We start from the raw sequence: 26444 nt of genomic DNA on the forward strand, positions 1-26444 counted from the left end.
TTCCCCGCAGCGGCTCGTTGCGAGTTGTAAACACCGTGAGCGGCCATGCGACTTGGAGTATCGCGAGAATTGGGCTGATGACGTCTGCGGGCACATGGCTGGTTTGTGTTCAGCTCAGCCGTGGACGTGTGAAAGAATACACATCATTTGAGGGAAATAAGAAACACAAGAGTCAGTCGCTGCTAAATGCTATTTATTCAGGATTCAGGATTTATTTTGTTCTTCAAACAAACAAAAGCCAAACTATTTACACATCTTTCAATTGTTCTTTTCCAAAACGGTTTCATTAAATGTATGCTGTTATTTTACATTCAAAAATACTTATTAAGCGGGAGGAGCTGAGGCGGACTGGGACACAACTTCCACGAGGTCTTCTAGGCCGATATTGCTGGGGCTACAGTCTCCAGAGCTACGGTGAACCAGAGGATCAACTTCAGAGGACGGGATCTTTTCTAAAGACAACAATCAAACATCCAGGGCTCCTCGACGACAATTCTGCAGTTTCCCTAATCATAAAAGCCTTTGTAGTTTAGTAAAATAAACTGCAGACAAATACAGTTTACTCCTTTAAGACAGACCCACACAGTAGTGGCTTTTAAAATGGTCCAACATTTGGTATTTAATTCAGTATCAATTCAACAGTTTTGACAAACTGGAGCCGACTATGGCAGCTAACAATCTACCAGAACCTCAGCTAATCAAAATCTACAAGTCTGAGCGGATAGTATTTGGTGAATATCTGTAGCCATGTCGATTTAAAAACTGCATATTTTTTAGTAATCAAAGACACTAAAAGGGAAAACTACTCGTCGACTAAAAGCGCTTTTCGTCCCGCACCTCCAATCTGATATACATGCACAAGACACCATCCACATTTACGTGAAGTTGCGCTCAGATAACACACAAGCGACCGGCCGAGTCCTTCTCTATTCAGTGTCAGCCGAGGTGGACCCAGGCACGACCAGGGCGACCCGAGGCCGCCTGGACCATGAAGCCACCCACTTCAAGGTTTAGTGTCAAAACCAACAAATAGTTTTTTCTTATACAAGCCTGAATCGCCATCTCCAAACTGTAAAAAAAAAGTACCTCATCGTCTAAATGATTCAAGTCCTTGGAGTGTAGACAAATAAACAACCAAAAAGCGCCAACTTGTTATCGGATGACCTGCCACTCTGGTTCAGTTTAGCCTAGAGCAGTGTCCCCGACAATAGTCACCGGACAGCCACACGTTAGTGCATCCCACCCAGTCAGCTCAGCTCCTCACAGTACAGATTTCAGCCTGCACTTTTAGCAATAACCTACAAAGAAAATCGAAACAAACCAACTCTTAATTTTTTAAGGAAACCAAAAGGGCAACTTAAGCCAACCACCAGCAAAATCAGATTAATCAAAGATCACGTTGCTGCATGTTACTGTAGCGAACTCGGAACTTTCATGGTGATCAGATGTACATTTTATCAATACAATACAGAATAGACAGTTCTGTTAGCCGAAAGAAAACAGTGTCGACGAAAGCTCTTCTTTCTTTAACTCTAGAGGAGAGCTGACATGGTGGTTTCCAACTCAAACTCATCTTTTCGAGAACATTTCAGTTTGCTGTTCTGGACTGAACTATACAATTTAAGGCATGTTGAACAGAGAAATAAAGCAAAACCTATCGAGGAAAATCAAAAACACAAACGTTTACATTATTTACAAAGCTCAGCGTTTATAGTGATGAGCGTCGATGCTTGTGAGTCTGCATTTGTCTTGTGTGATTTGCTATCCGTGTAGCCCTGTCATGTGTGCAGACGTGCTTCCAGAGGAGAACCAATGTAACTGAGTGTACGTTGCTTTCGCTCCAAGTGTGCGTGTAGTGTCTGCCACTCCTTTGGACTCTTGAATCTATGTGACATGTAGCTACGTGTTTGTTTTGTCATGTTTCAAAGTCATTATTTTTTTTTTTTGTACAATTCATTCAGTTCATCCAGTTCCACAGCTGCAGGGATTTACAGTGGCTTAGATGTAATCCAGCCACAGCAGCCGAACCCCGACCCAGCTCTCCCGTCTGTGACGTCTTGGCAGGAGGGCAGCTCCTCTGGCCGCTCTGGTTAAAAGACCTCCACCAATCCGCCTGAGAGTTTCACGCCGAGGTGGATGATGACATCTGGGCAACTTGTGTTTCATTTATACTCTTGCCAAAGAGCGCTTGATCAAATGCCCATCCTAACTTCCAACACAGATGAAATCCATGGTTGATAAACTTCATCTGGCTGCTGTCAAACTGATAATGCCAATGGCCTGCCCAGTCCAAGGTCAAGACAGAGAAGTTTCTTAGGGTTTAAGTTCAAAGGCCAGGTTTAGGGTTGACTGGTTTCTTGGCTTGGCTGTAGATCAGATCCTCCTTGTAGAGGGCAGCAAACAAAGCACAGCCAGAAGCCTGCGAGGAGACAAACAGAAGAGCACACAACCGTCATACCCCACAACAATCCTGTTAGAAGCAAAGTTCCAAAAGCTTATCTGGATCACATGAAGTCCTGAAAACATGGCACACGACAAGCAAAGAAGAAATAAGGCAAACGTATCTCACCAATGTCAAGAATTGTTCCTCCTGCAGTCATGCTACAGCTCTCAAGGCAGTCACCGGGTCAGGAGATGAAGTGGAAGCATCCTCATCCAAAGCTCTTCGGGGTGCCTCGGCGAACACTCGTTGGGAGCTTTGCAACCACAGCAACATCAACTTCCAAAAGCAACCACCAGTGAGTCTTGGAGACACTGCAGCATGTCCAGCACCTCAGTCCGTGCGGTTTTCCCTTCCATCCCTGGTTATTTCAGGGTTACTGGCAAACTATGGGAAATTCACAGCAAAGACTCAGTCTTTCTTAAACCATTTTCAAAGAAAAAAAAATATATAAAAGATTGGTTTTCTTGAAGAACATTCACTCCATGTAATCAAATGTCTCATGAATTTTCCTTCATCCATTTGTAAATTCTTTCTACTCTGAAAGGTAATACAAAAATATGACTATGTACAGGAGGTGAGAGAAGAGGAGCTTCTCTAGTCTCTTATTTCAGTTTGGGAATATCTTTTCAGTGACTCTGTCAAAGTCGCAGCAATCCTCCTGTTGTAATTGTGCTCCCATCCCCGAAATGGTACCTCACAGCTTGAATGAACAAAAGTGCATAGGTGAGTTGTTGAGGGCAGGGTCTGAGTGCTTGAGGGTTGAGGTGAAGACAAGTGCACAAACCAGGTGTACTCATGTCGCCCTCGCAGTTCCCTCTAGGGTTACGCGGCCCTGCACTCCGTTCGCCACATAACAGAGGCAATCCTTGATTTGTCCACCTCTGCTCCGCGGTTGATCATCGAGTTTCAGGGTCCACGACCACACGCTACGGTCCGGTTTGAGGATCGTGTCCGTGTTGTTGCTGTGATGCCTGCTACTCTTCCTCAAAAAAATCCAAAGCCACTCAATGTCCATATGGCAGAAGCGCACTTGCAAACCCCACCCGTCTCATTTTAACCAAAAAAAAACAACAAACAAACATTGAAACAAAAAACAAACTGCACCCACAGATATCCATGTGGTTTGTAAACAACCAAAGCTCCAGTATGGAATAGAAAGGGTCCTTTCTTTGAATTCTTAGTCACTATTTGTACGACCAGGATTGTAGAGGCAGTGTGTTCAACTGTTTCCATCCCAAGTTTTTTTTTCTTCTCTACTATGAAAATAATAAAAAAAGACCTCGCTGAACTCTGAAGCTTTTTTGTTATTGTTTCCATTTTTGAAATCTTCTGAGGAAAAACAATAATATCTGGTATCAGCACGGGTTTCTTGTCATTTTTTTGGAATACATTCAATATTTTCTTAAGAAAGAAATAATACACACTTCACATGGCAATAATGAAACAAAAAAAATTAAGGAAAAAAAAAATTTAAAACAACAAAAATAGCAGCCCCAAGTGCTCATTATCTTAGTCCAAATACTTTTTAAACTTTGTATATAATGTATATATTCATATATATTTTTCGTTAAAAAAAGAAAACTCGTTATCAAATTGCAACAACGAATAAGTAACACAATATGCTAACATTTCATGCACCGTTCTGTGCACTTGCACATTAAGATGCTTTTTTCAGAGTCAGAAACTCAACACCTTTCATTCACAAGTTCGAGAGCTGACGAAAGGCAATGTGATCACACCCCAGGAAAACAGACTGGACTAACCTTCCGATGGATCACCCCTAGACTGAACTAGAATTATTTACGATACAAACTTTCATACTTTACATACACTGTGCTGAGCACTGACACACGTCACACCTGCTCTCAAAAAAGAGTTAATGTCTCAATGGCCATGCACCCTATCCAAGTTCTTAGGCACAAATGTGCATTCATACACATACAAAAAAAGCACATGTATTCAAAATGAGTACCTGTAGTCTCAACTCATTTCTATGAACAATAAATGAACATGCACTCTCTCTCTCACACGCACGTCTCATTAAGATGCACACACAGTAATGTCCCTCATGATTCGCCCTGTCTACCAGTCCTCACAGGTCCAGAGACAGCTCCCAATGGGGAGACGCTAAGGGAAATAAACTAGTGGTGGTCATCAGGTTATGAGCGCGAAAGCTGACATTTACAAATGTATGCGTTTTTCGAATTTCGTCTAACTGGGGAAGAAGAGCTGGTGAGAGAAAGGATGTGTTGTGCAATTGCCCTCTCTCTGTCTCTCTCTCGCATTCATACTCACTCAAAACATGGAGATCAAGTCCCTGTTTGGAGAAGGGACACGCACGCACGCACATACATACATGCTCTTAACATGAGAATACAAAATTACCATTTAAACAAAACAAAACAAAAAAAAAGACAAAAAATGGCCTCTTATGTTTCATACATCTTGGTAAGCAACAAAAGAAAAAGAAACATTGTGCAGACTGGTATATTACTGACACAAACCAACCATCTCACATCACTCACTCACTCTGTCATTCATACACATTCATAAAAAAATATTCACTTCTATAACTAACCCCATTTGTTTGATTTTTTTTGTTGTTTTGTTATTTCTTTTTTAGGCAAGTGCAAATCTTCAAGTTTTTTTATAATCCATTTTTCAATAGCTTTACTTTTTATATAAACGTAAAAAAATGCTAAACAAGAGAAATATCAACAGTGTTTGTCTTTTGAGAAAGGATTTGCTCTCTGATAAGGTTTCAACTAAAGGTCCCCCTGACTTTGAAAACCTAACAGCCCGACCATTCACCCCACCGACTGTTTCACCGCCCCCTTCCAGTTCTGATGCACATGCACACAGATGTTGTGTATGAACACACATCCCGTATGCGCACTGATTCCAAACGCTCTCACATTCACACACATGAAAAAAAAAAATAACTATTCAAATCCCATCTCAATAAAGTGCATTAGTTCAGTATAAGGTGCTTAATCTTTTGAGTGCCAGAGGATACCCATCTTCCTTTTAACCTCACCCCCCTTCTCCCCTGCTCAAGTGATCAACTGGTGCAGCAGGGAGCCCTTTGCGTCTTTTCCAGAGAGAAGGAACGAGTGGGAGGCGCAGATCCAGGCACCTCCACCCTACACCTCCCCTCACGCTCGCTCCCTCCCTACCCCCACCCCTTGTTTCCCCCAGCAGTGCACATTCGTCATCAGGTTTGTCTGATTAAAAGACAGAAGGCCTCAGGTAGCTATTGCTGCGTCACATCAGTAATCCTCCACCATCTCCATCTCATTCAGGCTCAGACACTCGCCCGCGTTGTGGTAAGAGTACCCTGCAGAGAGAGCAGAGTGAGGTCAGAGGCAGGCGGGATATGGGGGAGTTTGAAGCACTGGCTGATACAGTGTAGGCAGGATGGGATCATCTCCATTTAAAATTCTGTAGTAAGCCATGAAGACGTAAATTGGCTCTAAAAGTGAGATGCATGCAAACGTCCCAGCCAGTCTTAATTTAACATCTAAAACAAGAACAACATCACAAATTAAAAATAAGCCCCTATAAAAAAGAATCTGGATTGTTAAATTTAAGTGAGGTCACATACCTAAGATGCTGGGGTCAGAGTGCAGCATCATGGGCTGTTTCTTTTTCATCTTCCCCCCCTGGTTGTCGTAGAGACCAGCCTTGCCCATGTGGTTGGTTTGAAACATTGACTGCAGGGTGCTTGGGTTCATTCCTCGCATTGAGTCCTAAAAGAAAAGAGCACAGGGAACGACAAATTAACCCAACAATGCTAAAGATAATTGTGAAATTAAAACTAACTTAGTTCCCTTCCCTGATTACAATTTAATAGTTTATGCTATCAAGATGAGACTTGTTAAAAATTATGGGTAATGCAACTGCGAATAATAAAAAAAAAAAAAAAAAAACGGACTTGTATATCTGAGTAAAGTGCAAGCGGAAACAATAATTTCTTTATCGGCAGGACACCAAACGTCAAATAATAATATGCAAAATTCATTATGTCATGAGTTGGAGACAACAAACCCGACGACATCACTTCCTCCTACAAACAACTCCCAACCCATCAGTTTGTGTGTACAGTCGTGTTTTGTTTACCTGCAGAGGGAAGTTCATGTTCAATCCAGCCACTTCCTTTGATAACTGGGATTGTAAAGAAGAGGAGAGGATGAATTTATTAAGGTCACACTCAGAAGGTTTCTATCAGTCATTTGCAGCTCATCGCTAGTTTCTTCAGTCACATTTCGGCCATGTCAATATTCACAAATACCTAAACTTCTTTTGCACACATTAAAAACCGCATCCAGTCTTAATGTGTAAATCAAAACACACAGGTACAAAGAACTTCAGCCAGTCTGTTATATAAAAGGTTTTAACCCTCTGAAAACAGACGTCCCCTTGGCCACGGGAGATTGTTGTTTAAATCATTCTCAAGTAAAATCTTCAATAGCTAGAACATTCATTATTTTTGTCTCATCGTGACATTTCGTTGTGTGGTGCAGAATGTGAGTTAGTGGCGGGAGAGGAGCAGAGAAAAAGAGCGCGTCTCAAAAATGTTTTGCGGCTGTTACTTCTGTGGTAGATCTCAATCTGTGCAGCACATTGTGTTTACACCTGGAATGAAATGTGCTAATTTATGGTAAAGCATGTCTGCTTAATGTATTTTTCAAGTATTTTTTTCTGTTTTATTATAGTTTATTAACTTACATAACCTTTTATCTTAGGTTGCACTGATTGTAGAGATACGAGTTAATTGATGATAACCCCACAAATGACATCACAGTAAGCAAAAATGCCCATTCAGCCCTGGCAGATCATTTCTATAGCGGAGTTCAAAAGTTGAAGTGCATGTTTCAGGAAAACAGCTGCTTAATGAATACCTTGTGTGTTTGGGGCAGTGAATGGGTAAATTGAAAGTCTGAAGCTACAGCGAATACAGGCACAGGCTCAAATGTAGAGAGTAACCTGGTTTGCTGCGTTCGTTTCCTCCTGAAAATGTGTAATTTGTAAATCTACAGTTTGGGCATTTTTTAACACTTTCCCCTGTAGCAAGTCAAATTTGTCATGAAAATTCTGAAAAACGAATTCAGCGCAAGACTTGCAGATAGAGCGATGGCCATTTGATCACTCTATACTGGGGGGATAATAACTTTATAAGGTGAGGCCTACCTGCTGCTGCTGCTGTCTCTGTTGGTTGGCTTTCTGTTTGGCACGTCGCTCCAGAAACTGTTTGGCGAACTCTTTGGCTTCCACTGTGTCCCCTAGGTAGGACCGGATGAAGTCCAGCACTGCATAGGGTGACTCCACCTCCTTCAGGTACGCCACAATTGTGGCAACTAGATGGAGACAAACAATTTAAATCTTTATTGATGCTGAAACTAAGGGGACAGAGGTTGAAGTCAATTCCCTCTCGACTTATACACTCATACATATAGTAATCTATGTATGTAAATAAAATTCAACCATCTATGATGAGGATGAGCTTTCCTCACCCGTTGCCACTGCTAAAGATATAAAAGCTGAGCAGCCTACCATCCAAAGAGGAGGTGGAGTTGTTGGCAGAGGTGTTGAGAGCATGCAGCATCTGCTCACACCAGGTGGTGAAGCCATCCTGGGGCTTCATGCCCTGCAGCAGCTTCAGCAGCTTATCCTCCTCCTCTGTCCGCTTACGGCGCATCATGTACTGATCACTGCAGAGGACATAAAAGCAACAACAATAGTGAGCAACTGAAAGACATTAACAATATAGATACAAGCATAGATTCATTCTGCAATGCCATTTGCATTGGTTGGTGTATGGCAAATGGGATCTTTGGCCAAAGTTGCATAGCCGTCAGATTGCTGTGTAGTTTTCAAACTCCAATCTTTCACCAGGAGAAACCTGACAAGTATGTCTGGTCCCCAAACTACATTCCATCACGAAAAGACACTGCAAGACCTCCTCCTGTTCTTCTGTGTCATCATGCTCAGAATATCAAACTGGAGGAAAGGCTTCTTTGGAAATCACATTTGTAAAGAAAAGAGAGCAGCTTGGGCCACATTTTTTTTGTCTGAACCTTTGCAAGAGAGTGTCTCATCAAGAGGATTAGGGTTAAATCAAGCTAAAAATGATGTAGTAAGAACTAGGCTTCAGTTAGTTTAATCTGATGGTACATACCTGAGTGATGGGCTGCTGCGGCTGTTCTTCAAGCCCATGTTGTTGTTACTGTTGCCACGCAGGCTGGCCTGGTTCTTCACAGCCTCGTCCCACATGCCCATGCTGCCTGAAGAGCTTCCACTGCTGCTTTTACCCTCCATACCTCCAGGCCCACCCCACATGCCAACACCATCAGCCCACTGACCTCCCATGGAGGAGCTCCCCATTGACATGCCGGAGTGCTGGAAATGGAGAGATACACAAGGCTGATTATGGCGACTAAAATGTTTTGACTTTCTGTTTCCAATTCCTCAAACATAATGACATTTATATATGAAACCTCAGAAAAGGGAAACTCACGCGCTCTCTCTGCTGCTGGGCTCTCTGCTGCTGCTGCTGCTTCAGAAGCCTCTCTGCCTCCTGCTGCATTTCCATCAGAGCCATAGTTGGGGTTTTAACTGCTTTGGTGAGGCCCGAGGAGGGACCCCCACTCCAGCCCGAGCTGCTTGCCCCTGGACCCTGCTGCTGGGGCGTCTGCTGCAGCAACTTCATGATCAGTTCCTGCTGCTGACGACACTACAGGAAGAAACGATAGATGTCAACGCTGAGTAGCTGTAGTCCTTTAATAAATCGGAGATGAACATGAATGAGGATTCAAAGCCATCTGACAAATTTACAGGCCAGGCAATAGCTCAGTACTCATGTTAATCTCTAAATCAACAACAAAGGATGTTCAGATATGGTGTTATTATCTGTCCTGAGAGAGCCAATAATAAGTGGTCATTACTAAGTACATGTGTTCACACCTGGCATTAAAAGGAATGTCTCATGTGACCATTTCTGATCGGAACTCACTTTCCAGCTCAATATGTAACTATTAAAGACTGCCATTTGTGTTCCAGAAGACAACATATAATTGTTTTTACCCAGTTTGACTTTACTGATGTGTCTGATGACAAGGTATGTGTGTGTCTGCGCGAGTGAGTCCAAGAGTGAAGTCAGGAGGGACTGAATGAACGAATGCTTGCAGCCAGGAAGAAACATTTGACCAATTTAAGCAAACCATGATGATCGAATGGTTACCAAGAAAAAATCCGTTAATTTGAAATTGTAAAAGGTCTGTAGAAAACAGCAGAGTAGGTCCTTCATATGTAGCCCGGGGCCACATCGTTGTTCACACAGCAATAATAATGTGGCCTAACAAGGAATGGTGGATGTTAATACCAGGTCGGACAGAGTCTACACAAACTCAACAACAGATTAGCATTTAATATAGCTAAGCTTTCTAACTTCTTGATATTCATTTTCAATGATTTACCAATTTTGGTAAAGTAACTGGACACACTGAGTTTTTAGGGTATTATTTTCTGCAATATAAAAATCAATGGGATAAAGATAATTTTCCTTCATCTCACCTGCTTGCGTCTGAATAGCTCCTCTTCCTCCCTCCTCTTCTGTTCCTCTTGTAGCCTCCTCTTCTCTTCTCTCCTCTTACGCTGCTCCTCCTCCTCACGCTTCACCCTGAGTTCAGCGTCTCGCCTCTCTTGCTGGAGCTTAAATCAAAACAAAAAGTCAAGCAACAGACATAAAAGCAACAACAATAGTGAGCAACTAAAAGACATTAACAATATAGATACAAGCGTAGATTCATTCTGCAATGCCAATTACCCAATTCTTTACAATTTTTAAGAAAAATATGGTAAGTGCTATATTGATTGGGCAGCACACACAATTTCATCATTTTGTCTAGCCAGCTTTTCCAGCTATAATGTTTCTGCTGAGGGTTAAATCCAATGAAACTGACACGAACAACGGTGTGAAATGTAACTAACGCACACAATAAATACATAGAGGACGTATATGTGGGAAGTTTCCAAACGTACATGTAGAACTAGTGTTCAAAGTTTTAAATGCCCATGACTTTACCCACCTTTTGAAGCTGTTCGAGAGTTGGACCCTGAGTAGTAGGATTCATTGTTATGTCCCAAAGACTGGCTTCACCGCCTGCAGGGAAATGAAATTGGATCATATTAGTCACACATCACCATCTGAGTTTTTACTCCATATGTAGGCAGGTGCTTGTGTATGAGTATCAAGCTGTAGTCGAAAAAGTACCGGATGGCTGTGAAGCTGAGGTATGCATGTCCCACATGGACCCTGTATCTGGCACTGACATCGATCTGTTCATCGAAGGCATCATACCCTGCTCACTGCACCTAGAGAAAACGCAGGCATGCACCCACAGAATTAAAGTTAAAAAAAGTCGCAACTTCCTCTGATGCAAATGACAGAAACTAGGGCACAAAGCTGAAACCGCCACACTCCCCTATGAACACACCTGTTAATGAGCTGGAATAGCTGCTGCTGTTGGAGCTGCTGATATAGAGCTGCTGCCGCCAGCTCCTGTTGCTTCTTCAGGCGCTCCTGGTCTCCCTGAAAAGGGAGGGAGAGAGAGGGAGAGAGAGAGATCTCCAGTAAGTATACTGGATCGGATAGTACTGAGGACATGCATCTATACATAATCCTCCTGGTTCCAACTTTTTCCACTGGCATCCATGCATACCATTCAACTGGGAATACAGGCTAATGTTGAAAACTTACAATCAAATGATGTACACCATGCTGTCATAGCTGCACAATCAATTACAACTTTTTCCACTAACATTACAGCCAGAGACTATTACCGGATGATATTAACACTTTTCATTTTAATAAATGATGTTTAATTATTGAATGTTTCTTTCTTCTGCTTTCCAGCTCACAGACTATAGATACAGATGGGAATCAATTACGTGTAAGAGTTACAATGACAGCAGTGGTGTAATGGGGGGATTAAAAAAACAAAGCCCCTCACGTTGTCTATATTTGAACTATTTTGTATATATCTACTAACATAACATGTCTATTAATCTTCCGTCCCCTCCACATCCCGCCCTCCCCACACTTTATGTTTGCTGAGTTGTGACTCACAGTCCCAGCGGTCCCCCGGGTGGTCTGCGAGCGCTGCGTTGGTGGTGGCTGTCTCACCAACAGGGGCGGCGGGGAGGGCCCTGGGGCGAAGGGTACACGGCCCCACATTTTGATCACGTCCCCCAGGGGCTGAAAGCCCTCATCACAGCCCCGCTTCACCAGCAGGGTCATGGTGAAGTAGCCAGCCTGGAACCACTCACACATCTCCACCGTGGTGAAAGGACCTGGTAGAGGGTGGAAGGGACAGATGAGTTTACAGTGCAAACCCTGTAATTACAATAAATTGCTGTAATCCACCGAAGCCATAATTATGAACTAATATGCAATGCTACCATATATGATTCGATACAAGATAATACATTTCAAAGTTTGAGGGTACCCTGGATTTCTCCCTGTGGGTCCTTGTAGAACCACTTCATAGCGGCTTCATGAGATAGTGGTAGTGCGGCTGCAGTGTTCCTGCTCTCGTGCTGCTGCAGAGCCTGGGTGAAACACTCCTCCTCCAAAGAGGTGTCCTGTAGTGATGCCACCATCTTCTCTGCCTCCTACACAAACAATCCACAGCTTCATTGTACATTCAACATAATGACCTGAGAATATACTGGGGGAAAATAATCACTAGCTGTAAAAACGATTGTTCAACAGTGTAAAATTCAGTTTTCTTTATGGGACAGTAGGTTGAAACATGCCTCCCGTTGTTCTTACCTGCTGCAGGTGCTTCATGCCCTCATCATCCTCATTGTCTCCTCCAGATGGAGGGTGGAGAGGAGCAGCAGAGGAAGGGGGTGGGGGAGGCAGAATGTGGGAGGTGGTGCTGGAGCTCATCCGGGCCTTGGAAAATCCTACCGGAGCAAAGTCTGACAAAAAAAACAGAGAGAACAAACATAAGGAAAACAATTTTTAATATGGCTATTAATGAGATGGGGATGATGTCGGATGTGGAGGGGTAGAGCCACCTACTGGTTCTCTATCGGATAGAGCAGGAACAGCCAATTCAGTAAACAAGATATTAAATGACTGGGGCTAAACATATTGTATATCAAAACTAAAATATCAACATGACTGAATATCCAGTCTATTGCGCTTACACACACACACACAGTCCCTGTGCAGAGTCTAACGGTTTGTGTAGTTTGCAACAGTCAATGAAGACATAGGCCCCTATTTTTTGGACCAAGGTGCACCGTGCAAGGTGCAGTTTAATGTCCAGTGCATGGGGAGCGTGACTATGCATTGACACGATTCCCCTGGCACATCAGAAATCGGTGAGAGATTGAGATGTACTGGGTGTCTTAGCAGCGGGAAAACCAGACATCAATTATAACATCCAATACTTCCCCTTAAATAGGTTTATCCAATGAAATTAAAAAAATTGTAACAGGAGATAGATAGTTTACAGCTTTACCTTGTGACAACAAACTAAAGCCTATTATAGAGGCTACATCATGTGATTAAGTGAAACGTTTCATCGGCCATCCAAGAGGCTTCTTCGGTTCTTCAGGCTTGCACCTCACGCGCGTATTGGTTCAGATTACACAGGGTTGTGGTCCAAGGGTTGTGATTGGATTGGAGTGTGATTGAACATATACGCACACATGCAACAGGCTTCACCTGCTGCTTTGGCAGTGGGAGGGATTAGGCAGAGAGAAGTGTTGTGGTTCTGTCTTTGTGCATCATGAACTGAACCCGTGGACGTCTGGACCACATATTTGGTTTGAGAATCGTTACAGCCCGTATACATATTAATTCAGCATTTCTTATCTAAAGACCAACTCTAAGTGTGAGTGATTAGAAAAGAGCAGAGGAGCATAATCTCTTGTTTACCAAGCGTAGAAATGCACCTGATGGCAAGGGGGGCCACCCTAATACAGTAAAGGCTGAAGATGTAGCACACAAGTCTAATCAATGTGGAAGGCACTGACCATTGTCAAAGACTGACTTTTGTAGTCAAAACATTACTTTGTAAATTGCAGCACACTGACAGTAACAGTCTGAAATACTTTTTTAGAACTCAAATCGCGAGGCTTGTGAAGACGAACACTCCTTTAGTCACGAAGTGATAAAACAATTCATGTATTGAAATAAAATTATTTTAAGAATCAATAATCATTTATAATAAAATCATAGCCTTGTGAGTCAGAATAGAACAGTGAGGTGCCTAGAGATTCCCATCCCTAACAGGAAGATTGAGAATTTGATGTACCTTCACGATGCGTCCTGTTGGTCTTGACAGGGTGGCTGTTGCTCAGCTGAGTGTTATCCACAACTGTGCATGCGTTGCTGGGCTGAGGCTCAAGGGATGGAGGGGTACAGTGTGTTGGAGGAGAAGAGGAGGGTGATGCTGGTTTTGCCTCACCATCAACCACAGCAGAGCCAGTTTCTTTACTCTCTGTGGGGTTACAGTGGAGGATAGGAATGAAATATAAAATGAAATAAAAGGCCAATGTTATAATTAATTCTGGGCCAATTATCAACACACTATCTCGATGAAACAGGGTGCAAACACATTCTGGTATCAGAGAAATATTTCCTCACCGTTTTGTCCTTCAGGGCTGTTCCTCTCGGTTTCAGTGAAACGCTCCTCCTCCTCTTCTTCCTCTTCCTCTTCCTCTTCCTCTATCCCCTTAAAGTCAAACTCATCGTCCAGGAATATGTCCTTGCCACCCTTCTGAAAATGAAGTAAGACAAATGCTTATATACATTGATGAGGGCAAGCAATAAAATAATATATGTTACTGATCAAAATACAAGATAAACCTGTTTTTTTTTAAACAAATAAATAAACAGTATACACACCTTCAAAGGCATGAAGGCTCCAGAGGAGTCAAACGTGCCCATCTCCCCATCTTCCTCATCTGTGCACCACTCTGGCAGGCCGTCCCTGTCGTCCTCTAGTCCCTCACTGCCCGCACGCCGGCGACCACCACCACCACCACGACCGTCAGATTCCCGGAAGTCGAAATCAAACTTCCGACGACGACTCTCGCCTGGCCCGGGGTGTTCCCGCCAGCCTGCTGAGCGAGGACAGCCATCTGACAGAACAGATACTGATGATACTATGAAATAAGAAGTGACAGAACTCATCAATATATAGATAAAACAGAGTAGGTGCAAACTGACAAGAAATGTACAAAACCAGGTTAACCAAGGAATGACCATTAGTCAGGCAGACGCGTGGTTAAGTCTTGGGATTTGTTTGATCTCATTTACCAAGCTATGGTAAATAAGTTAGATCATGATGTTTGAAGAAGGTCGTGTAGTCCCTAAAACTAATATATCAAACCTTTCAGATGTTTGATGTTTCAAGAGCAACTCTAACTTTTGTATGATGCAAATGCAGTTACACTAATTTCAGTGGTCACATCTGGATTTAAACTTCCTGAAAGCCACAGTATTGCTGATCACATGGAGAAACAAAAAGGACAGTGTACAGGCTATTCAATTCCTGGTCAAATGTAGGATTGTGGTTTACAATAAAAGCAATTTGTGGTTCTCAAATTTAGTTTTTCATGTTTCCATCTGCTTCTGAGGCCGAAAACGTAAAATTTTTGTGACCGGCGTTTTTTACCTCTGGATCACAGAGATATTGGCTCTTCCTCTTCAAAATCCTCATCATTCAATTCCCATCTAAAATCAACTAAGAATATATCCATATGGATGTAACCTCAGTCAATGCCGTTGATGTTTCATAATCATGAATGCTTTACTGGTCCCCCCTCACACAGATTGTAACCTATTATCGATATTCCACCTCCCATAACATGTTTCACCTTGCAAACATTATTTTCCGCAACTCACTATGCATTTATTAGTCTTAAAAAACATCACATATAATGTGTGCCCATCTCCTTCTGGTCTTTAAATGGAGATATGCAGCCTACGCTGCATCCAGTTTTAATGGGTTTCACCAAAATGAATCATCAGGCCCTTGTTGTGTGCATAGTTTTGGTTTTCCACACAAACAAGAGTCTGAAGCAGTACAACACTAAATAAATATTTGTATTTATCATACCATCTCTGCGGGATAGCGCAAGTCTCCAGTTGGTGCCTGGCTCCGCCCCTGCCACCGCCCCTTCCTCCTCCTCCTGCTCCTCCCGGAGGGTGCGCCAGTTATCGCTGTCAGCCCTTGTGAAGTCCTTCCTCCCTGGAACCACGGGGACTACGACCTCTTCAAAGCCAGGACGCCCCACTTCCCGCCGTAGCGGCTTCTCAAAACGACGCTCACCCCTGGGGAAAGAGGGAAATGGCAGGAAGTTGTATAAGTTCAGTGATAAACAGAGGAAAACAACACCAAAACATGAACTACTTTTTTTGCGAGACAGACATCCACTTAAAACTTGAATCTTGACGAATAAGATACCAAATCCAAAGTTCAGTCCATGCTGATTGTATGAGAAGATTAGTTATTACATGGGACCAAGAACCAACTATAACACCAGAGCGGATTATCAAGTTTATTACACTAGATGACAGCTCATTTTACTAATGGAGATATACACCTTTCACTATCTAGTTATTGGATGCATCATTTGTCTAAAAATTCTAAGGAGACTTCTTAAAGTTCTGTTGTGTTTGCAGGAGCATTTTCTTACCTGTCATCCCAGCTCTGGCTGCGGTGTATCTCTCGCCCAGGGTGGCCAAAACCCACCTCCACTTCCTCAATACTTCTTTGGTAGAATGCACCTTCACCACGACCTCGTCCTGATCACACACACAAACCCAGAGTGCGTGTTCATATACAATCATCATCTGAATGAAAGAATTCCTAATTGACTCTCTTCAGTATAATCCGTTCAAGTTCTCTATTCATCTGATTTAAAATAATACAAACAACACTTCACATCCTCCCTTACATCCCCTTCAAGCTGCAGACAACCACACACACCAACACAGTTGTTTCCTTGGCTGTCCAGAACCGGACAGGCTCGTGTTTATGTTGGCTTTTGACATATGTGGAGCAATAATCATGCACAAGGTGGGTTCATAAGCTCAGAGGTTTTAGACAGGTGTGGCTGGATAAAAAGGAGGACTATTTAGACAGGCCGAGAGGAAGTGTGCTGCATCAAGATGGTGGAGGAAAGGGGGGAAATAAACCCTTGAGTGGTTGGCTTGAATAAACAGTTTTAGTTTCCCTGGATTAGAGCCATTGTAGTTTCAGGGTTTTAGGGTTTGGACAGCATCTCTGTTGCTGTTGGACTCATTTTAGTTTCAATGCAAGTGGTGGTGGAATTATGAGTACACTCAGGCTGAATCTATGTACTTGTTTCTTCGCTATCCCCCCCCAAATTCTAATGGTTGTGCGAGATTCATTTGTCTTTTTTACCTCGACCGCCTCGTGCGGTCCCTCGTCCTCGGACCACTCCAGCTGGGGCAGCTGCGCTGACCCCTTTTCCCATGAGCCTCAGCACTGCCACACTGTTCACAGACATGGAGAAGTTCCTCTGCGACGAGAGAATGGAAAGAGCAAAAGGGAGGAATGTGAGGCATGTGAGCTAACAGCCACATTTGTCAAGCAACAGCAGCTCGGAAGCGGAGGTTGTATTGTAAATACCATGCAAGGGACTAAAAACATTCTACATTAGCAGGTATCAGTGCAGTTGTGAGAGTTGTTTGTGGCAGACCTGCTCCTCCTCAGTGAGAGGCACCAGTGCCAGTGGCTGCATGGGTTCATCCTGCAGAATAGCAGCAAACTCCTTATCCTGCAAGTCCTCTGGGACCTAAGATGAGCAACAACAAAAGTTGTTGGGCATCAAAATTATCCAGAAATCAGATCATCCTTATAGCTTTTAGTATTGCATAAAACAAACAACCATCCTCGGTAGAGGTCATCAATTATGGAGACAGGGAAGTAAATGGAAGAGATGTAAAGCCCTTATTGCCACTGGTCAAAAACCCCACTAACACCCACTAACATCTGGTCTTTGCCTGCGATGAGTATGGCTACAATCAGCATTCACTCCCTGGTTAAATGACTTTTACAGCTCCCATGTAAACAGCAGTGATGGAAGAGTGTATAACAACATTTGAGAAAACCTGTGTATTCTTGCTAAATTTGCTTTAAAAGAGATAGAACAAGAAGAGTATGTATATTTCTTATGTGATCAATGGGGTCCTAAGGGAAGCCCACTTACCTTGTTGTCTTTGATATAAAGTGCTAACATCTCCTCTCGGCCGTAGCGGTAATCGGCCAGCTTGTACTTTGGCATGGCGGGGGAAGGAGGGGGGGACGTCACACTCCCCCCACTGGACAGTGCACGGAGCCTGTGTGAGGAAGAGCGAAAAGGAATTAGGGTAATGCATTTTTCACATCAACGTTTCTTGAATGGATCTCAAACAGACAGAAGTTATGACTTAGGTGGACTGGTTTGAGTCCAATGTAGAAAATGCTAGTGTGTATAAATAATAAACAGTATCAACGCTTGAGGAATTTAATAGGTGCAACTGAAGGTTTAAACTTGAAAGCCACATGTTTGCAGCACTTCTCCCTGACGACTGACTTCACATATACAGGAGAAATATCACTTATTAATAACTTTCTGCAAATTCCCTGTTAGCACGTAGAACCAAAAAAAAGTGAGAGCACTATTGTGTAATAATAAAGCAATTTTCATCTGAACTGGAGAAAAAACATTTTATATAAATAAAACAGCACACATCTTGCAGCTGGGGAAAAAAAGGAATTTACTAAATGTCCTGTAACAAATCACCTATCCTCCTACGCAGGTGCCCCTGAATAGACTTGGCTGAACAAAGCTTTCCAATCTCCAGAATTCATTTAAAAAAGCTATTACTAGCAGGCCGGATTCCAAACCCCTGCTGTTTAACAATGGCTCCATTCACATGCCTCTACAAAGTGTGTCATTGACTCACAGTCCCACATCAAAACCATATGCAAGTCAGAGATGTGGAGGTGGGTGTAAGCTGTAAAAGGTAAAGGAAAGCATCACCAAAGACTAGTTGGTGGCATGTGCCATATCAAAGAGGATAAAATAAGTGGAGCAGCAACTCAAATTCATAATATGAGGTAAGATGCCAGTAATAGAAAATAAATATTTTTGCATATTGGTATCGACTTCACTTGCTCTACCTGGGCTATATTTAGCTTCTATACCAAATTAAACAATCATTAAATCTAGGATTATCTGTAAGTTCATGGCCCTCATCTTAATGAGTGGCAGATTCTTTTCACTTTGAATTTGATCACGATCACCAACTATACTCGCAGACTCTAGTGCCAACAAAACCTCTTATGGTGGACACAACTTTGAAACGCCCACAGGCTTTAGAAGATGTGTAAACATGCTGGCCAGAGGGCTGTATGTGCTGTGCTCTGTAGCTATGTTACAAGGGCATGAGGATAACCGTGAGCTGGAAGGACCGTCAGCTGCAGATGTGTAAAGAGAGAAATATTCTGGCTGGCACTGCACCAAGAATGCACACAGCAGTCACAGGCCGTTAGAGATGGAGAGCTACCAACTCCCTCCGCCCACCGAATTAAGCGCTACACAAACATTGACTGAGGAAGAGGAGAAACAACAGGGGGACAGAAAGCAGGGAACAGGAAGTGGCTGTGACCAAACCTACATTCTGACTTCAGAAGCCTGTACTATGAAGTATCCATACAAATGTTTTCTTTATCCTAACATCCCTATAACCTACACCACCATGTTGGGTTACCAGGTTTTCTTAAATTGCTTTCAGACATGCACTGAACTGTGGATAATCTGCAGATTTTCTCAGAGTCTTCGGGCCAGGCAAACTCTGAGAATATAATTTTGGTCAGTTAATAGTTGAAAGGTGTAAACAAAAAAAGAAGTCCTCAAATAGCTAATGCCGGTAGTTTTCATCTGGAGGGGAGGTTCATGTGAAAGAGTCTGATGAGTCGTCATGACCAAAAAGACCAAATCAGCAAGCGGTGGAGAATGTCTCCATTATCTTTTCAAAACAATACAATAGGATCAGCAGCGTTTCCAAACTTCTCTGTTTTAGCTGCTTTAATACTGAGTCATATTGTGGACACCAGACTTATTTGTAGCAGGGTTGAATTGTTTTCAAACCAATTAGTAGTACGGTGGATGTAGCCTAAGAATGAACAGAATAATGGAAACTGTGAAACTTGTTTACTATTAACTTCTTAAACTGTTCTTCAGGAAATACTTCTCCGTGTGCTCAGTTGAACTTTTCAAACCGTGTCAAAATAATGCAAAGAAATTAGATAAATTACCATTCTGGGCCGAAGTTAAGAGTCTCAGCAGTCATATTCCTCACGTCGACACAGAACTGAGTATCTGAGGAGAAACCAATGATTAGTTAGTTTTAGGGTTAATAATAAAAAAAGGAAACACTTGTGAAATAAATGCGCCTCTGACTGCCTTACCCTGTCCAAGTGATCGGAGCAGGCTGGACTGGGCTGGACCAGGCTAGAGCTGGCTGGCTTTAGTTAGGCTTAGGTGACAAGAAGGCTGAGTGGTGCTTAAGCTGTGGTCACAGAGCTCCCCAAACACACAGACACAAAGAGAATAGCTGCCAGTTTCAGGTGCTTGAGGAATACCAGGTTATCAGGTCCTAACTAAGTAAGGAAGGGGTTTCGACTATAGTTTGGAGAATGGAAGCTCCTGCTACTCACAGCCGAAAAGGGTTGTTAAACATAAAAAAAGAAACAAAAAAGAACCTCGGAAAACAATGATGGAACAAAATAAAAACACTTGCTATTAATAATATTTTCCGTCTTCCTTTTTTGTTTTACTACAGCAGTTATATCTCACATTAAAGTTAAAAATATGAACTGATTCATCGAAAATGAAATATCAGCCGAAAGGATGAAACAGGCTGCTGGAACAGCTGCCAAGAGCAGACGCGACACGCACTCCTCTTCTGCTTTCTCTCTCTCCCGCCGTGCCCTTTTCTCTCACTCCAACTGAAATGTGGATTAACGGACACCCTCCAGGTAACTCCGTTATTTGCTGTCCTCCTCCCTTTGCACCACTGGGGGAGAAAAAGAGAGGAAAAATGGGATCAGAGAAATCAGACAATTAAAACAAACATGGGCAATTAACTGAAAATGCATCGAAAACCAACATTTATAACCTCTGACCGACCAAGTTTTGCTCATGTCGGTTAAAACTTTTCCAAATGTGTGCATTCCCAAACTGTCGGGTTTCCTTTACGTTCTGTGCTGTATACCCCCATGTCCTCCCTCCTCCGTTCACACTCTGCACGCTGCAAGGTATATCATAATATATATCATTAATCGTTACCGAGGTAAAAGTTTGAAATAATTGTGATATTGATTTGAAGTCATATTGGCCATTAGAGGTGTACACTTAATAAATTAGCCGATGGTAAGATACATTTTCACAGCTTGGCAGTGGGCCTCTCTTGTTATAGGAAAGGAAATGTAATTTGATTTTGTGTTGTGTGGCCTTGACATACTATATTCGAGCCAGCGTACCTTGGAATCACTGAATGGCACCGGACAGATTTGATCAATCCGTTACAGCACACTGAGCTGGGAGAGAAAACACAGCGGTTTTCCCTCACTGAATAAATGAAACGGCAAACTAATTTGAGTTTAGTGTTCCACCATGGGCGAGTGTTCCTGTCGCTCACAGGAGATTTTCCATCCAGAAATGTAAGGAGTCCATTTCAGTGATGTTGTGAAGCAGCTGCTTGTAAATGCATGCAGCTGGTTGGGGATGGTTATCGAAAATGTCATGGCAACTAAACCAATAACCTGGGAACTGCATTTCAACAGATAATTGTGACTCATGCAAGCAGTGCTACTGTGATATTGAAAAAAAAAAAAAAATATTCCATCCTTATGTTCATACTGAAAAACACAGTAGGTTTTGTTTGATGGAAAATTGTGGCCATAGCTTATTTTAACCATCATGTAAATCACTTCTCAACTAGCTGAGTACAAGATGGGACTTTTCAGGGATCGGGGAAATGTCATCATATGCAGTGGCATTAATATTATTCCCAGGAATTGCTAGTATTATCTTCATTTTTTTGCCATTTTTCAGAAGCTCTGGTGAATTGCCCATTTTGTAATGCTGACGGAAGTTTAGTTACACTTTTTATACCCTATATAGTGGACTCGTTGTACCCCACAGTGCATTGTGAGAACTAGTGTGCAACCGATGCTCACTAACCGAGCAATATATACCATCATGCATTGCGCTCAGATTTGACAGGAAGAAAAATGGCATAGGGACGAGACGAGAGATTGCAGCACGTGTCAGAGTTCTCTCTCTAGCAATTCTACTCCTGCTTATTCCAATCAAACAATCTGAATCATCATGATAAAGACAGACGGGTTTATATTAGCAGTCAGCTTTGGCGTATATCCCAATACCATGCATATAACATGCTTTTACCTTAAAGTTTTAATAATAAAGGGTAAAATAACTGAGGTTAATTACAGGATCTTCCATTGGCCGATATGTGTTGCTCGTCGTGATCCTACAACAATGACACAATTACCGGTGCAGGAAAAATGTACTGAGTAATCCGAAGCAGTTTTTTTCCTTTCTCCTGGCTCACTATATCGTGCTCTACACCCTAAATAGTGAGTAGTGGTTAAAAAAATGATTGGGTGATTTTTTTTCTTCTAAAAAAAGTCTCAATTATTATTGTATCACAGAACTAGCAGACATGTATTTGAACTTTAATGTTTAAATGATTACAGTATCAGGGGATTTAGGTAGATTAACAAACACATTTCTAACTAATTAAAGCAATTACAAACACTTTTGTTATTTCCCCGGCTCTGTGCAATCTTATAATGTAGCGGGACTCTGTTGATATGCTGAACGAAACTTTGATACAGGCGAGTCAGAAAACAATCATCACTCAATGATGGCATTCATATCAACTACTTCTTTCACAAGTCTTAGCCATTGGCACAGTCAACTTTTTTACAAATTTGGATGAAATAACTACCACAGTCTGCTGAAAGAAATCCTTAAGGAACCGAGGCTAGTTAAGAGAGAGGTGCAGGATTTAAGGGGATTGTCACAAAGGATTTCATACAGTCAAAATGAACAACTTCTATTTTAAGACGAGAATATTTCAGCTTTTAGTAGATTTTAATCAGGATGTTCTGTTTTAAAGGGTTCGATAACTTTCCTGCCTCCAACCTCAGCAGTGGCGTAATAGAAGATCCAAACACTTGCATGTCAGTACCATGTTTAATTCGATTCAGCTTTCTAATCATAAATACCTGTCACATTTATGCAACTGGTGACTGGCAGAAAAGTTCAACCTTGGCCAGTGTAAAGCAAGAATTCAGAAGTTCTTTCAGATGTAAATACACTTTATAAATCCAAGTGCTAAAAGCTGGAGTTGGTTGAGTTTCTTGAAGACGTTTCAACTTCTTCAGTTCTAACTGACTGCAGAGTGCCAAGTATTAAGATGAGGTGAAACCGTCTTCAAGGAACTCCACTCGTTTTTTAGCACTTGGATATACATAAACATAAATCAAACTATTGTATTTCAGAAATGTCTTGGAAACTTATGTCAGTCTTAGTAACTTTGACTGATAAAACATGGTTTTCTAGGTGGTTTTCGGCGAGCACTGAAACTCACGTGACTAATTATATCCTCCCTTCAACTGTCAAGACTTCAATTTAAGAAACTGGAGATGGTGTTGTTTGTGTGAGTTTTTTCATTGTGGTGTACAACTGGGGAAATGAGGCCACAGGGTTTGAAAAGTGAGATCACACACCTCCTCAGACCTGCTTAACACAATTAAGTCCTCTAGGCTACTGGTGGAGTTGTCTCATGCACATATGGGAATTATGTTGATATTGGCAATCAAAAATGGCAAGCAATGATAATTCGGTGACAACAGCGACTTTAAAGTAAGGACACATTTGACACTATATTTCAATTACAGCACAGATTATTGTTCACACACGCTTTAGCAAAAATCACAATAATGGGGGAACCAGATTTGATGATTTGACAGAGGGGAGGGAGAATTCGGAACATACAACTTTAACCGAGACGTTTTCAGGCCGCTGTATTAGTTTGTAAGTTGACTCCAGAATTGTGGCCACAAGTGAACACGAATTTGCGTATTGAGTTGTGTAGTGACCACTTGGCACTGAGCTAACTGAGGAATGAACCTGTGTTGTGTGTGTGGATGTTTGTGCATTTCAAAACGTGGCGGGACGGCGTGATCACGGGCTGGGGGGGTAGCAGATTGAGAAGCTATGCTAACGCTAACTCTTCACGCAAATCCCTGTCTAACTTCCAACAAACTGGTAGCAGCTAATGGTTTGGTTGTGCGATCTTAAAGAGAAAACAGCCCGAGTTGATGTTAGTGGATGTTAGCCACATTAGCTCAAGCACTCTAACATCTTTAGAGCCAATTAGCATATATCTGTGTATAGGGGCAAAGGGAGGTAAAAACTGTTTCTACCGTGTAGCATTTGGCTAAAAAATATAGTAGTCACGATGTGCAACACAGATGGAGCGTACTAGTTTGCTACATAACCTAACACAAGGTATGCGCTACTCGTCAAGGCCTTGGCTTGCAGGTTCAAATGACACCAGATATGATGGCGGAGGGGGGCGGAGTGTTGGGCTCGGACTCCCCGGCCTGCAACGCCAGTGTTCGGGCGAACACCTCCGCTGCGCTGTCGGGGCTCAGCCAAGGCACCGACAGCGACGCGAGCGAACAAACACAACGACGGAAAGACAACAGGGCGTCGGTTTGTTTCTCGCCGAGACACAACACGGCGGAGACGTCCTCCTCGCAAGCCCGTGACGCGAGGTTAGCACGTTAGCTCGCGTTAGCCTGCTAGCTAAAAGACAAGCTGCAGAGAGGCTTACCTTCACTGTGTGTAGCTACCAGACTGCTGGTCTGCGCGGCGCGGCTACAGCCAATATGTCGCCTGCATTGGTCTCTTTAAACACTGTAAACGTATTCATTCGACAGAATCGCACTTCCACAAAGTCGTGCTCCGCGTTGTGTTCACTATTTCCCCCCGCTCCTCCGACGGTCGCTGCTGCGTATCAGTGTGTGTCTGCTGGCTCCCAGTCGCTGCTCCTCTTGTTGTTTGTGTTTCGGAAACATGGCCGTCCGTGTGACACCACGTGACTGGACACTGACAAGCGGCTAGCCCAATGCCAGAGCGGGGCGAGCGCACACCGACCCGAGCAGCCCGGACACCGATCGCGTCTACTTTGCACTTTGCAGCGACATTTTCTGTCTTACACGGAGGGCGGTGGATACCAAGGGAGCTGCGGGAGCGAGCCAACTCCAGCATGGGGCTATAGAGGAGGCAGACATCGGCCAAAACAGCGTGTTCTGTTCACACACACAGAAACTTTACCTCCTGCAAAGTTGTTTACTGAAAGTGTGCAGGCGGGGTGCTTGGTGTATTTTCGAGCGAATACTTTCGGAGGAGAAGTGATTGATGAGCAGGGCATGTCATGGGTTTGTGGGAGGCTGTAGCAGGGTTCGATCGGCAGCGGGCGCTGTTGAACTACAGTGGAACTGAATGCACAGAGGAGTGTTGTCCCAATCGGGGACATAACTGCAAGCACGAAATTATAATAGTTTAAAATAGGGGTTTTCAACCAGGGGTCCGCGGCCCCCTGGTGGTCCGCGACGGCATTGCAGGGGGTCCGCGAAAATTCGCTTTGATATTTCAACACATTTCCAGATTACTCTTGACTATCGTGAAAAATATTTCAAACTAGAAAATGATGTCTAAAATAATATAAAGGTGATTAGGGGAACCTTAAAACCGGCTTGGGGCTAGAAACTGCCAATAGTTTTCCCCTGTGCATGTGTGTTAAAGGTAGATGTAGAAGAGCGGTTGAGCTAGGTAGAAAAACTCTCAGGAGGTCTTGGAGATGTAATTTGTATGATGGGAATTTGTATTCTCCCAAAAAGAAGGCCCAAAAGGGCAGAATTAGTAATGAAAATATTAAATAAAACAAAAGAGCGGAAAAAAATAGTTTGTAAAAAGAAAAATAAATTGGCATAATAGCCAAAACAATTAATTGCAATAACAGTCGACTTTACCACGTTCGCTGGTTGAGAAACAATTTCTTAGGAGAGCTCTAGACACACACACACACAGCAGTACTACTCGCGCAGTAGGTGGGATTTGCTGCTGGTGCTCATGAGGTTAAACTTAAGTAGGCCTCAATTGCTTCTGTGATATTGTATGATTATCATTTGTGACAAATCATTACTTTGTCATCTTCAGTTATAGCCCCAGTTTATGTTGATTGTTATTGATCACCGTTACTTAAACGTTCTCTCAACATGTCAGCTACATGTCTGTACATTTAATTCATGAACGTTATATATTGACGTACATATGGTTCTGAGAGGCCGTACAACTACAAACTGCATTTTAATTTTGTTTTCAATTCTTAAGCACTGAAAATCAACCTTTTTTGTTGTTTTTTACACATCTTTGTAGATTTGTTTGAGGTTTTTAAATAAAACCGACATAGAAAGCCAAATGTTAAAACTTCCTTCTATCCACATGCACGCGCGCGCTTAGGGACATCAGTGGGCCGCGGATTACTTTCTAGTCAGAATGGTGGTCCCTGGGACAAAACCGGTCGAAAACCCCTGGTTTAGAACATCCTGGATTATAAACAACACAACCAGAACAACGTCAGTAAAGGCAGTCATATTTTATCAAGTTGCAGAGTCACAAGTGAAATACTGCGAGATGAACCTTGAACTTGTGATCTGATCAAATGTGTCATTACTTACAACCTTAAAGCTTTCGATTATATTTGGGAATCTTTCATCCACTTCATGGAAGATAAGATATAGCTCTATTTCTATTATATGTCTGCTTATATATTTCCGGTTTTGTTTCCTACTGTTTAAAACCA

At 42.6% G+C, this 26444-nt stretch overlaps 1 protein-coding gene across 4 annotated transcripts; it reads right to left on the reverse strand.

Annotated features, from left to right (window-relative positions):
* Positions 1 to 176: 176 nt before the first annotated feature.
* Positions 177 to 24676, reverse strand: gigyf1a (GRB10 interacting GYF protein 1a). 4 transcript variants are annotated; one of them, XM_053415548.1, is made up of 26 exons: positions 24411 to 24676; positions 19948 to 20555; positions 19795 to 19858; positions 17702 to 17831; positions 17192 to 17287; positions 16894 to 17011; positions 16163 to 16271; positions 15583 to 15797; positions 14367 to 14602; positions 14106 to 14238; positions 13774 to 13959; positions 12276 to 12427; positions 11950 to 12115; positions 11571 to 11794; positions 10939 to 11033; positions 10716 to 10816; positions 10531 to 10604; positions 10016 to 10153; positions 8961 to 9176; positions 8622 to 8842; positions 7997 to 8154; positions 7634 to 7800; positions 6563 to 6607; positions 6048 to 6192; positions 2570 to 5780; positions 177 to 2419 (listed from the first exon to the last, which is right to left on the reverse strand). In XM_053415548.1, the coding sequence occupies exons 3-25, from the start codon at positions 19827 to 19829 to the stop codon at positions 5713 to 5715; spliced, it is 3228 nt and encodes a 1075-aa protein (XP_053271523.1). In that variant the 5' UTR covers positions 19830 to 19858; positions 19948 to 20555; positions 24411 to 24676; the 3' UTR covers positions 177 to 2419; positions 2570 to 5712. The 4 variants fall into 4 exon arrangements, with proteins under 4 accessions (XP_053271523.1, XP_053271522.1, XP_053271521.1 ...); XM_053415547.1 differs by having other exon boundaries at positions 14367 to 14617; XM_053415546.1 differs by having other exon boundaries at positions 10716 to 10810; positions 14367 to 14626.
* Positions 24677 to 26444: the final 1768 nt, after the last annotated feature.

The sequence above is a fragment of the Pleuronectes platessa genome, chromosome 23 (genome assembly GCF_947347685.1).
Source record: "Pleuronectes platessa chromosome 23, fPlePla1.1, whole genome shotgun sequence".
Classification (NCBI taxonomy): domain Eukaryota; kingdom Metazoa; phylum Chordata; class Actinopteri; order Pleuronectiformes; family Pleuronectidae; genus Pleuronectes; species Pleuronectes platessa.

What these genes read in the sequence shown, in the direction of transcription:
- gigyf1a (XM_053415545.1), bottom strand. Translation starts at nt 19,829, where the DNA reads ATGACTGCTGAGACTCTTAACTTCGGCCCAGAATG. An exon ending in CTCTCGAACAGCTTCAAAAG is followed by an intron (nt 10,154 to 10,530) that starts GTGGGTAAAGTC and finishes TTTTGATTTAAG; the next exon opens with CTCCAGCAAGAGAGGCGAGA. An exon ending in CTCCACCTCCTCTTTGGATG is followed by an intron (nt 7,801 to 7,996) that starts GTAGGCTGCTCA and finishes GTCTCCATCTAG; the next exon opens with TTGCCACAATTGTGGCGTAC.